At 42.6% G+C, this 13,286-nt stretch overlaps 2 protein-coding genes across 2 annotated transcripts; one reads left to right on the top strand and one right to left on the bottom strand.

The window, feature by feature from the left end:
* Nucleotides 1–67: 67 nt before the first annotated feature.
* LOC125294195 (tripartite motif-containing protein 16-like) lies at nt 68–6,720 on the top strand. The gene is made up of 6 exons (XM_048242642.1): nt 68–655; nt 1,359–1,454; nt 2,143–2,376; nt 2,734–2,893; nt 5,759–5,815; nt 6,206–6,720. The coding sequence occupies exons 1-6, from the start codon at nt 68–70 to the stop codon at nt 6,718–6,720; spliced, it is 1,650 nt and encodes a 549-aa protein (XP_048098599.1).
* Nucleotides 6,721–9,813: 3,093 nt separating this feature from the next.
* LOC125294557 (hydroxycarboxylic acid receptor 2-like) lies at nt 9,814–11,041 on the bottom strand. The gene has a single exon (XM_048243404.1). It carries the CDS (start codon nt 11,039–11,041, stop codon nt 10,058–10,060), a length of 984 nt encoding a protein of 327 aa, XP_048099361.1. The 3' UTR covers nt 9,814–10,057.
* Nucleotides 11,042–13,286: the final 2,245 nt, after the last annotated feature.

The following is a 13,286-nucleotide window of genomic DNA, read 5'->3' as shown; positions in this document are numbered from 1 at the left end:
AGAAGAAACAAAAGTGAAACCATAGTGTTGCCCCAGAGCTTCGTGAAGTGTTTGTCAGCGACTAAGAATGGCAGAAGCGAGCCCAAGTAACCAAGACATTTTTATGTGTCCAATTTGTTTGGATTTACTAAAGGATCCTGTGACTATCCTATGTGGACACAGTTATTGTATGGGCTGCATTCAAAACTGCTGGGATCAGGAAGATCAGAAAGGAGTTTACATCTGCCCCCAGTGCAGACAGACTTTCACTCCGAGACCTGTTCTATACAAAAATAATATTTTTGCTGAACTTGTGGAGCAGTTAAGGAAGACCAGAATCCAAGCTGCTGCTCCTGTTCACTATTTCGCTGGACCGGGAGATGTGGAGTGTGATGTCTGCACTGGGAGAAAACTCAAAGCGGTGAAGTCCTGTCTGGATTGTCTGTTGTCTTACTGTAAAACTCACTTCAAAGCTCACAATGACCTTAACCCAGGTAGAAAACACTCAGTGATTGATGCCACAGGCCAGCTACAGGAGAGGATCTGCTCCCATCATAAGAAAGTTTTTGAAATATTCTGCCGCACTGATCAAACTTGTATCTGCTATCTGTGTATGATGGACAGCCATAAAGGCCATGACACGGTCTTAGCTGCAGCAGAAAGGGCGGACAAACAGGTGAGTAGTTAGACTTTGTTCTAAATAAAGCTTCAGAGTTTTCTCCACTGTTATGTGTATGAAGTTATGTTTAATGCAGGGTAGCAAACACATTTGGTCAAAGTCTGCTCTGTTCTGAAGTTTATTATACTTTATTGAGAGGACAGATAGATAGATAGATAGATAGATAGATAGATAGATAGATAGATAGATAGATAGTAACTGTTATCAGGTAGGCCTGTACAAAGTTCTTGACTGAAACCAGTCAAACCTTATCCTATTAGCTGCAACCACTGACTATTGCGACAGGCTATCTATGCATGTTTTAAAGATGCATTGCTTCAGTGGGATATCCTCTGTATAAATATAAATAAATAAATAGTTTGCCATAACTGAAAATTGTAAATGTCATGATTTCTGTAACAACCTGAAAAAAGAAGGCACAAGTGGACTGCTTTAAAGAATGTATGCATGTTTTAAAATGTAAGTGATCCTGTACTGAACACCTGTCCTGAACCATAGCATGCCTGGTAATAACTTTCTGAGGGAGTGCAGCATGAGCAGGAACAGAGTTCTCCTCTGTCCAGCCTCTATGGCTGCTCTCCCAAACTGGACCAGACTGCACCTAGTATAATGTTTCAAACCCATAATCCCATTTTGTATCTGAGATATAGCAGTAGTGATATGTGATTTTGTTAATTGTGTGTTTTTTTTTAATCAACAGAAGCAGTTGGGGCAGACTCAGAGAAGCTTCAAAAAAGATTATCAGGAAAGAGAGAAGAAGCTGCACGAGCTGAGAAAGGCTGTGGAGACTCTCAAGGTGAGAATGTTGTGGGTACTGTGTCACTTGTCTTGTGTTAATCTTCAGCTTTATCATTGCTTGGCTGTGCTAATTAAGCATGATGATGTTACAGTAAGTACCTCTCATGTTCTGATGATGCAGATTAAATCTGCAGAACAACAAGACCCAAATACTTTACCCAACTGCAGTGCAAATGTTAAATTCTGCACAGTTCACACAGCCTGAATGTTCACTAGCTGACAATGATCCATTCATCATAAGCATTGAACATGGTACTGCTGTGTCTCCTTTTGACTCTTCTGAATATAGAATCGAATAGTTTGAGATAGAGGTAGAGCTATGTCAAAACTTGCCTTTGCCTCAGACCTCCTTTTTCAGCAAACTTGTTTTTAACAGCCCATCACTGATGCGGCTCATCCTGGACTGTGATATGCACACTTAGCAGGATGTCATGGCAACCATTTGAAAAGAGCATCATGGCAACGCTGCAGTGTCTGCATCACCTCCCTCTGTGTCTCCCCCTCTCCCACCTTATCATCTTTGTGTGTCTATTCAGCCATCAGCAGGGTTGGTCCCTGAAAGACAGAATGCAGGACTTTGCCATGGTTACCTTATCAAAAACAAGCTAAGGACACTGTGAGCTACTTTGCTGCTTCACCAACCTCTGTGTCTCCTGTTCCCCTCGTCCTTGTGTGTCTCCTGTCAGAGCTCTGCACAGACAGCAGTGGAGGACAGTGAGAGGATCTTTACTGAGATGATCCGCTCCATTGAGAGAAGGCGCTCTGAGGTGAAAGAGCTGATCAGAGCTCAGGAGAAGGCTGAGGTGAGTCGGACTGAAGGACTCGTGATGCAACTGGAGCAGGAGATTGCTGAGCTGAAGAGGAGAGATGCTGACCTGGAGCAGCTTTCACACACAGAGGACCACATCCATTTCCTCAAGGTGACTGTAGATGGATTATTAGCTCACAAATTGTTTAATTTCCAACATCATACAGTCCTCTTTGGAACATATTAAATTGACATACATCATAATTAAAGTGTCTGTTTTGAGTTGAATGTTGTTGCATTCAGTGCCAAAGTCCTGCAATACAACCTCAGATATGCATGATCAGAAATCTTAAACATTTCCCAGACCAAGGACACCTGCATTCATTTATGTTGCTTATTAAATCTGCCCAACAATGTAGGGCAGTTTATTTTAGATAAGTAGTTTGTAATGGTGTATACAATACTACACACACGCACTCTCTCTCTCTCTCTCTCTCTCTCTCTCTCTCTCTCTCTCTCTCATGAGTAGAATTTTCAGCCAGTCAGCCCTCTACCTCATTGTAAAGACTTATCCAGCATCTATGCCAGCCAAATTCTACCTTTTGAGGCCGTGAAGAAATCTGTCTCCACACTGAAGGGGCAGCTGGAGGATTTCTTCAAGCAGGAAGTTATGAGGATCTCTGCAGCAGGTTGGTCATATTGATATTCAAGGAGAAAAGACAGCATAAAATAGGCTAATCAAATTTACTGTATTACTGTAAGTGTGGACCTTTCTCTTTTTCTGTTACTTTTTAAAGTTTCTCAGAGTGCTGGATCAAACGTATAACTCAAGTTTGATCCAGCACTCTGATAAACTATAAAAAGACTTGATTGAAGCCTGTTCCTATTCTGTGTGCATAGTGGTATTCATGCTGTGGGTAGTCATGTTGAGCATGACTAATGCTCAGGTTATTTGTAGCCTACACAGATGTAATTGGCTGTAACTACTTTGCAGTGGGGTATTCCACAAACGGAGGTTTAACAAAGAAAAACAGTAGTTCCTCCGCGCTTCTGTAGGCTACTAGTGCGTCAACGGTAGAGGACTAATTCTAGCGAAAGAGGAGTTTTACCAGAGCACCACAGATGTATAAACTTCAGAATTTGTTTAAAGTGCCAACATAAGGGACTAACGTTTCAACGTTCTGCCATGTCTTCTTCAGAGTCTAGAGTCTATTACAGAGTCTACTATAGACTCTGATGAAGACGTGGCAGAACGTTGAAACGTTAGTCCCTTATGTTGGCACTTTAAATAAAATCTGAGGGTTAACAAACACAGAGTTAACGCTGAACTCTAGGTTGATTGACCCTGCGCCGACTACACCAGGGGCCTCATTACAGAAACGTCCTAACTCCTATCTTATCTCAGTTTAGGATGGCATTTAGGATTTTTCAAAATAAAATTCAAAATAACTGCCAAAACTGATTGCAACAGTCTTGTTGCCTATAGCCTATGACAAGATGATGGACATGACTGTTTGGGACACCATAAAGCATATTTCACTAAATAAGTTAATTAAGTGAAAACAGTAATATAAAATAGTAAATATTATAAATATGTGTTTTGTTTTTCATCTTTTTATCCTGTTCATCAAATGAATCAATATTGACACACACACTTTCTTCCTACATAGGCCTAACCTAGACCTATTTCTCTTTGATATTATGGTTTCAACCTGACATTCTAATCATAGATAAAGGCAGTCTTGTATACATTCTAATCATAGAAACAGGCATGACAGGACGATTGCCGATTAAAAATCGAACTGACTGTTACAGTTAGGATTTCTTAAAGAAGCCCTATGCAGGTCTGGTTATTCCTTTGCTGTTTCTGTGTTTTCGCCTGATTTGGGCTGCCATTTTTCACGACATAGCTCCCCCTGCAGCTTCGGTAGCAAGTGACTGCTACGCTAAACCCCCACTAGCTAGCGAGCTAGCCATTAATAAACCAAGCTAAACACATAGGGCTCACAATAAAACGGTTGAGCAAACACATTGTTCAAGAGACTATCAAATCACATTACAAAAACGAAGTTCACCCAAGGGTAGGCTACTTACAATTTCAACAGCAACAAAGCCAAGTCGGAGTCCGTTTTGCAGTCTTCTTAGAAACTACAATCTGACTACATTTTCTAGTATTTCCGCCGAGTTACATCCGGATGTGTTCGACCAGCGACCAGAAAAGTTGCATATTAGTTTTTTTCAGCGGAGAAGCACTAGGGGGCGAAGCACCCACCAAACGACCCAAAAAGTGTTGTAGAACCATCAGAACGACTCTTAACCTGCATAATTAAGGTCATTTTTGCTAAAATTGTTGCATAGGGCCTCTTTAAGATAAGATAGGAGGTCTGAGATAAGATAGGACACAGCCATGAGTTTAGGAACTGCTTCTGTAATAGGAAGATAGGATTTTTCCTATCTTTGAAACTTAAGTTAAGATAGGACAAGCAGTTAGGATATTTTTCTGTAATGAGGCCCCAGAGCTGTCGGTTCCACCGTAGGCCTACCGGGTATGAATGAGTTCATTCAACACGGGGTTGGTTACCGCAGGGTTGTGCGCGTCCACGCCAAACCTATAAAGACGTGATGTATGGATCATGAAAATCCTGATCAAAATGGCGAAAACGGCCGCATATTTCATCCATAGATAGACATAATGAAGGCTAGATGTCTTATTGCGGAGTCTCTAACGGCATCACCGGCGGCCATCTTGTCACAGGCAAGCTATCTGGTGGGCTCTGTGGTACCTGATGTAAGGTGAGTGATCTGCACGAACACAAATACTCTTATCTCGCTGAAATCTTGACAGATTTTCAAACGGTTTGGTTTCTTACAATAGCTTCTTACAATATATACAAAGCTATAATCTGGACTCGACTTAAACATGTGAGTTCCTCAGTGTTCTGTTTATTAAACTTAAGTTTTACCACATACATCCGCTGTCAATGCCCCCAGGGCCCAGGCTATAACAATGACACCTTCGGGTCACTACCTGTCATTACAGTATGCGCTTGTATAGTTGTAGTACCGAGTAACACCACTTATGATAACCAGGTTTTGTCAACCCCGGTTTAACAAAGTTAAGCTCCCTTTGTAGTACAGGCCCCAGACTAAGGCAACTGAAGATAGAGGGCAATGTCCAACAAAGTTCATAAGTCCATAGAAACAGGTTTACACATCCAAAACGTAACCAGTCCAAAGAAGACTGAAGAGCAGGCGAGGGAGCAAGTTATTGGCTGGGTCCTTCATACAGCATTGACGAGGCCAGACAAAGTGTGTGTGTGGAGGTAGGCCTGATATACTGTACTGCAGCGGATCAGCTGCAGGTGTAAGGGCTCAGTAGGCAGGGGAGAGAGAATGAGTGTGAGCCTGTTGAATGGGCGTGGCTGAGGAAGTGCAGAGTGAAGTGCTGCTGAAGAATCTGGCAAAGCTGTGACATCTTACTAGATTTGGTTAGTTATAATGCTTTCTTTCTTTCTTTCTTTCTTTCTTTCTTTCTTTCTTTCTTTCTTTCTCAGTGTCTGATGTCCAGGCTGTTTTTACTGAGCCAGTAACCAGACAGGAGTTCTTGAAGTGTAAGTTCAGTAGGTTTGGTCTAAAATCACTGAGGCAAATATGTACACACAGTCATTCATTCAAGTATAATGTGGAATCACACACACACACACACACAGAGGAGAGAGAGAGAGAGAGAGAGAGAGAGAGAGAGAGAGAGAGAGAGAGAGAGAGAGAGAGGGGGGGGGAGAGAGAGAGAGAGAGAAACATAACCACACACAATTTTAATATTTTGAATACAGGCAATGAAACACATGTACACTTGCACACAACCATTCAAACAAACATGTACAGTCACACACACACACACACACACACACAAACACACACACACACACACACACACACACACACACATACATACATACAGTAATTGAAATGCAAGTTTGTTCTACCTTCTCCTTCATCAGACTCCTGTCAATTCACGCTGGATCCAAACACTGTATTCAGATACCTCCATCTGTCTGAGGGGAAGAGGAAGGTGGAATGGGGAGTTGAGCTGCAGGATCCTGATCATCCAGAGAGATTTGATGGGTATAACCAGGTGTTGTGTAGAGAGGGTGCGTCTGGACGCTGCTACTGGGAGGTTGAGTGGAGTGGGGAGCGGGTTCATATAGCAGTGTCATATAAAAGTATCAGCAGGAAAGGACGGGGCGATGAGTGTCTTTTTGGACATAATGATCAGTCCTGGAGTCTGCACTTCACCGGCTCCAGCTCCTCTTTCAGGCACAATAAGAAAGAGACTATTCTCCCTCTAGTGGCCAGCAACAGAATAGGAGTGTATGTGGACCACAGGGCAGGAACTCTGGCCTTCTACAGCATCTCTGACACAATGACCCTCCTGCACAGGGTCCAGACCACATTCACTCACACACTCTACCCTGGGTTTAAGGTTGGCATTCGTTCATCAGTGAAGCTGTTGTGACTCAGATATAGATGTTGTTAACATGCATCTCACACATCACCCACGCTGGGCCTGAGAATCTTTGATCTGTTGGGTACAGCAACAGACAGAGGTCAGGTCATTCACACGTCTCTGGATACCAGCAGCTATTACATCATCTGCACCTCTGGACCTCTGCTGGAACACTTCCGGTATCACCACACCACACCTGAGCCACTGTGTGAGAAAGTCATTGTTGAGTCTGGCGTTTCATATCCTCTGTCACCTCACCAGAGGTGATTCTAGAGTCGGTGGGGGCCCTAAGCAAAAATTACTAGGGGGCCCTACCGACCAGGGTTCATCACCACTATGCTAGGCTGTAAATAATCTGACATGAAAAACCTTGTTATTTTGAAAATATAAATGTAGCCTAAAGAATAAAAAAAATAAAAATAAATAAAATACAGTAAATTGCTTTAAAAACCCAATACAAACTTTTTACAAAATGTAAAGTATAGAAGTGAAATAGTTTATTGGGGTCCTATACCCAAAATTACTAACTCATTTATCTTGATGAACTCTGTTTTATCTCCCCTTTCAATATTGTGAATAGTAAATGTGGCCACTACAACACGAGGCACTATAGGCTACAATAATTGTGGCATTGATGGACATTTTAACACAGAGCCTGACTTATTCTAATTACTAAAGTTTATGTTACTTTTATTCTTAAATAGGCTATGGTTGACCCATCTCCTGACTATTACAATGTTTATTGTTTGCCTACAAGAAATATTAGCATACAGAGAAGCGAACTACAGGAGTTGAAGCTGGGAGAAAATAGCTGGGCCTATAAAGAGAAATGGAAAGAAAATGTAGCATTCATCTTACCTGATTTCACAAATGCAAAAGCTGTGTATCTGATATGCAACAATGCTGCCGCTGTGCTGTCGCACTACGAAACGCAGCGGCACCTTCAAGGTGGCCTCTCTGCTCCAAACAGAAGTACAAAAGCAATATTGAAGCTCTGGCCGAGGGTTTTGCACAGCTAGCAGGATCCAGTGTGTTCTGGTGTTCTTTCTCATATTGTTTAAGTACCCACTCACAATCTGATTGGTGAATAGCCTAGGCTATATGTAAATCGATATTGTAAAATAAAAGATGAAAAAAATTGGACTGCCAGAATAATTTGGCTGGGCCAAATAATTTCAGTGGTGGGTCAGCTGTTGCCGACCCATGTTGTAGATTATAGCTTAAATTTGAGGTGTTTCGTGCTTGTCCCACTGGCAAACGCGCTGAGACCAGGTCGGGGTCCCCCTAGCGGCTCGGGGTTCCAAGCAGTTGCCTTCCTTGCCTGTTGACAAGGTGCGCCTCTGTCTGTCACTCTCCCACGATCCTTTTGCTCGCCGTCTTCTGCTTACAAATCTTGATGAGATAGTAGGCTATTGTTGAGAATGGACACAAAATGTCCCTAATGAAATCAACATACCCTTTTGTCTCACTTCAGTAGAATATTACACAGAAATCATATCTCATGATTTCACTGCCAAAGTTGTGAGAGTTGTTTTGTTGCCAGAGCAGGTGATGAAACGGTTGCTAAAACTACTGTTTCAACAACTGTGTTGAAACAACTGTGCAACTGTTTCCCAAAACACAGCTTCACATCATGATATCAGCTTCACATCATGAAATCACACTGATAATAGCCTACCAAAGGCCAGCTTTAAAAAAAAAAAAAAAAAAAAAGTTGTAAAGTTTGTAAAATGTTTTCCTTTTTTTAATAAGAAGATGTGTCATTAATGCATTTGAAAATACCCCTCTAGCCTATTTCATGAGCCATTTAGATTTATTGTTATTTACTGTAGTATAATTTGTATTTTAGTATATTCTTTATCTTCTACTGTCCTTATTGCTTAGTTGTGTTTTTTATATTATATACGTAACATAACAACCATAAGTGTGGAAATCAGTAAAGTGGGCCTAAGTAGGGTGACGTGCGTGCATGGTTGAATGGAATGTATGCTGCTGCATACAAAGCAATTAATGCGCGGGAGAGAAATGCTCCCTTGGAATGAGGGGAACGGCAGATTTATGAAGAGGTGGGACACCTGGGCCAGGAGCCCCCAATCCCGTTGATGAGCTGGGATCACATAACCTGACTCTCGCCAGATGAATTTTGTTCCGCCTAGCTTCACTCACATCCATCTGGGACCTCTTCCATTGAGAGTGATTTCTGCACCCGATTTTATGGTACAGCCAATCAGGACGCAGGGCGGGAGTTTCATAGATGTGACATAGCGTAGAAGCGACTGTGAGACTGTTATCAGCGTCACGGGTTGGCTTTGATGTGAGTGGTTGAAGTAGCACGTCAATAGATGACGGACAAGTGGCTTATTCAATCATATGCATTTTTGATTAAGCTCAGCCTTCTGAAACACCATTCCAATGGATCGGTTCCAGATGGATGAGTGGAGCTAGGCGGAGCGAAATTCATCTGTCGAGAGTCAGGTTAGGGATCACACCCACTGCAAAATAGAACAGACAAGACAGACACAGAAGCAGGCCAGGCCAGCAGACCGTCACAGTTATCCAAAAGGCTCGAAGGATGTTCTTTATTATATGGCAATTTTTAAAAATAACTAATAAAAGTGAGGTGAGGTGGCCCCTTGTTAGTGATCATGGCCCCCCCACCCTTTGCTCTCTGGCCTGTGATAATAGTGTGTCAGAACATTCCATATGTGACAGTTTATTTGTGTCACCTCTATTTCACATTATTTTTTTACATCTATTAATTTGCATTAAACACCATTATGCGGTTTAAACACAATGCGACTAGTACATGGGAAATAACTGTTATTTTCATAAAACATAAATTGTGTAAAGTAATTATGAATGAGATATTAAAACAAGCAATCAGACAAAATATGTTTTCAGTTATAATTGTTTTCATGAATATTTTTTTATCAATCAATAAAAAGACAAAACCTTGTATTGACCGCACCCCTGTATTAATTGCAGTGCCCAATAGCCCAATGAATCAGAATTGGATCAGAAAGGAGAATGAAGAAAGAATGAACACATTTCCATATACCGATATAACCCGCTCCTGTGTATTAACCTCATAGCCAAGGAAACTTTGCTTAATCAATGTAAAAATCTTGGTTAATTACGGTAAAATATGTCTCCAGTTTAAATGTACATTATGCAAATGACATACTCACATCCTCACAGTAGATGCTGAATACTCTTAATAAAGGACCATCAAAAACAATATGCACTAATGCACAGCACATGAGTGAAATCTCCACCCAGAGCAGCAGGAGACACAGACCCCTCACTCCTGTCTGGCACCCTGGGGACAGCAGGAGACACAGACCCCTCACTCCTGTCTGGCACCCTGGGAGCTGTCTTTAGTCCCGTCCTCCCCTGTGTCCACCATCCCCTCCATGCTCCTGAGTCTCACCAGCCGTCTACACACCTGCTGGAAGGTGGGGCTGGAGAAGTAGTAGACCACAGGGTCCAGCATGCTGTTGAGGTAGGTGAGGGTCAGCGTGCTGTAGAAGACCACGTTCACCACCTCCACGGCGTCGCATGTCCTCTTTGACCACACCCTAACCCAGATCAGAATTTGCGCAACGTTGCTGGGCAGGAAGCAAACGACGAACACCACCACCACCATGGCCAGGGAGTAAAGGGTCTGCTTCATGTTGCCGTGGCGATCCAGATGTCTGCGCCTCAGCTCGGAAATGACACAGAGCGAGCAGATGAGGATGAGACCCAAGGGGATGAAGAAGGAGGCCATGAACACAGACTTGTACCACATGGACGCGGGGTCCGCAGCCAGACACACCACGAAGCTCTCGCATTGCGTTGCCTGTCCCACCGCCAGGTGCTGTGGCGCTGTCAGGAGGTGGGCGTTCAGGGCGACGGTGAGCACCCACACTGCCATGGCGACGGCCACAGCCTTTAGGACACTGGCGGAGTTGAGGGAGTGATGGGGATGCAGCACGCGCATATACCTGTCCAGGGCAATGAGCGTCAGGAAGGCGATGCTCCCGTTACGGTTCAGGGACACCAGGAAGAGGAAGACGCGACAGAAGGCATCACTGAACCTCCAGTCCAGTCCGTAGAGGTAGTAGCTGGCACGAAACGGCAGCACGGCGATGAGGAGGAAGTCGGCCAGGGCCAGGTTGAAGAGGAGGACGGTGCTGCTCTTCCAGGGCCTCATGTGCCAGCAGAAGACCCAGAGGGCCAGGCCGTTGCCCAGGATGCCCAGTAGGAACTCAGTGATGATCAGGGGAGGCAGCACTCTGGGGAGCAGCTCACCCTGGTAGGGACAGCAGACGTTCACTGACCACACCATGCTGTTGTGTGTGAGGAGAACTCTGGATGAAATGCCCCAGCAGAGGAGGTTTTACCTACTAATGCTGAAGTCTACTAGGTGTGGCTAAACACAACACTACCACATATTTACATGGTCAAATATATTCAGAATGAGGAACAAGAACATTGCATGGCCTCTTTCCCAGCAGTGATGCACATCTCTATCACTGTGTCAAATCTCACCTCAGAAACATGAGCTAACACAAGCAAAGTAAGACATCAGACAAAACTGTCAATAATAGAATGATGGATTTCACAGAATTTAATAAGATATTTTAAATGTCTAATTAAACTGCAGGCTTCAATCATCTTCCAGTATAGCAATCATGACCAATAGGGCAGAATAAAACAGGAAGAATATAAAAAATAGATTTTTGATCATTATTGATCAGTATATATTTCTTAGAACTTAATCAGAGTGCTTGAAATGTAACAATTTTGTAACTTTGTGTGGGAATAGCAGGTGCAGAAAGACAACATTCCCGCACATAGACACCTACACTCAGACACGCACACATACAGACACACATGGACACACACACACAGACACACACACACACAGCAGGCCCAGTTAGGACACAGTGAAGGTACATAGCACCTACAATTATTACACTAAAAAAACACATTTGTGTCCTTGATTATGAGGCCATCTTTTTTTACTTCATAGGAAGTGACTTTAACAGGAAATGAAACCAAATAGTCAGCATTGCAAAGAGGTATCTGACTTATCTGGCATTTAAATACAAAGAAAAAATCAACTAAAACGCTAATTATGGAAAACGAGAAGTTTTTAGTTCACTATTAAGACGCGAAGGCATGCAAATACCTGACCATGCAAATACTCATTAACCTAAACCCCAAGAAGCTGAAATGGCATTTTACACATATAGATATGTGACCAGACCACACCAGATATTTTTGTCTTTTCAGTCTTGCTGATACTGAGTCAGTCTTTCATCTGATATTTTGTTAAGGAAAATATACTAAATGCATATTTAGTATATGGCACATCTCATCGATCAGAGAATGTGTCAAATATCCCAGGTTACAGAAACATATGCATTAACTTACTGAACTTACTGTTCTACAACTGGCAATACTGGATTTCTCACATGGAGACTTTAAAAGTGATATCAGACACGAGCAGATTATAATCCCCTTTGACAAATATAGTTAGAGTTCAGGTATTTTCCTATGGTCCAGGAGCAGCCGGGACTGAGTTAAGCATTCAGCAGGGTGAACCGAGACCAAATGGGGCAGCTGAAACCAGAGACTTTCTAGTTCACAGTATGTTTAAACGGGTGTGCTTTTGTTACCTAGACCTTTCCACTGATTTAGGTATACACATGGCTGGCCTTACATTTCTGTGTATGCAAGACCAATCTGCCAACCTGAGCAACTTTACGTATATTCATGTGTGTATAAGCCTTCCTTTAATACCTATGTATGGGGGAGGGGTGGACAAAATGCGGGGATTGAATGTCTGAATACATTCACTCTTGTCTTCCTGAATACGTAAACCATGATAAGCAGCCGACCTCCGGCCCTCCTGTGGTCAGCCTTCGTCCGGTATCTGCTGTAATCGCTCCCAGTATTCCACCAGCAGAAGGCAGCATTGTTCTGAAACACAAGGATAGGAGCAGGCTTCACGCTCTGGCTGTTTCTCAAAGTCAAGGACGGATCCTTCAAAGCTGCTTTTTCAAGTATGTTACATCATCGAATCTCGCCAAGCACTGTTCCAATGTCTTGCTTGCTTGGTGCTTTAAAATTCTATCAAGTACCGAGTCCTTCATTCTGAGAATTTTCGAAAATGCATGTGTGTGTCCTCTGCGTGCTTGGAACACCCACAATCCTGTGCGCACATTTGTGGAAGATTTAATATCTGTACTAAACAAGGCAGTTCACTATGTATTTAAATGTAAACAATGTTATTGTCATTATAAAGTCACCTAAATGAAATAGGCTCAAATCATTTGGACAACTTTGAACTCTCACATCGTAATTGTGTAAATAAGGCATTTAGGAAGGGTATTTAAACATTTTCTAATGAGAGCTATTGCGAGTTTTACAATTGTGCTTAATAGTTGCTGGTCTGTGGTTTATATTGGCAAATTAATCAAACACGTATAATTGAACGTATACACGTGGGAGAATGACTGGTGCGTTCATTGTTTTTCTAAAAGAAGTGAGCAGGAGACATGATTTTTAATAACGCACACCTGCAG

This window comes from Alosa alosa, chromosome 5 (assembly GCF_017589495.1).
Source record: "Alosa alosa isolate M-15738 ecotype Scorff River chromosome 5, AALO_Geno_1.1, whole genome shotgun sequence".
NCBI lineage: Eukaryota > Metazoa > Chordata > Actinopteri > Clupeiformes > Clupeidae > Alosa > Alosa alosa.
This window is presented reverse-complemented; position numbering and strand designations above follow the sequence as displayed.

Coding starts and splice junctions, on each gene's coding strand:
- LOC125294195 (XM_048242642.1), top strand. CDS start 68: ATGGCAGAAGCGAGCCCAAGTAACCAAGACATTTTTATGTGTCCAATT. Junction 656..1,358: donor CAGAAAGGGCGGACAAACAG/GTGAGTAGTTAG, acceptor TTTAATCAACAG/AAGCAGTTGGGGCAGACTCA. Junction 5,816..6,205: donor CAGACAGGAGTTCTTGAAGT/GTAAGTTCAGTA, acceptor CTCCTTCATCAG/ACTCCTGTCAATTCACGCTG.
- LOC125294557 (XM_048243404.1), bottom strand. CDS start 11,041: ATGGTGTGGTCAGTGAACGTCTGCTGTCCCTACCAGGGTGAGCTGCTC.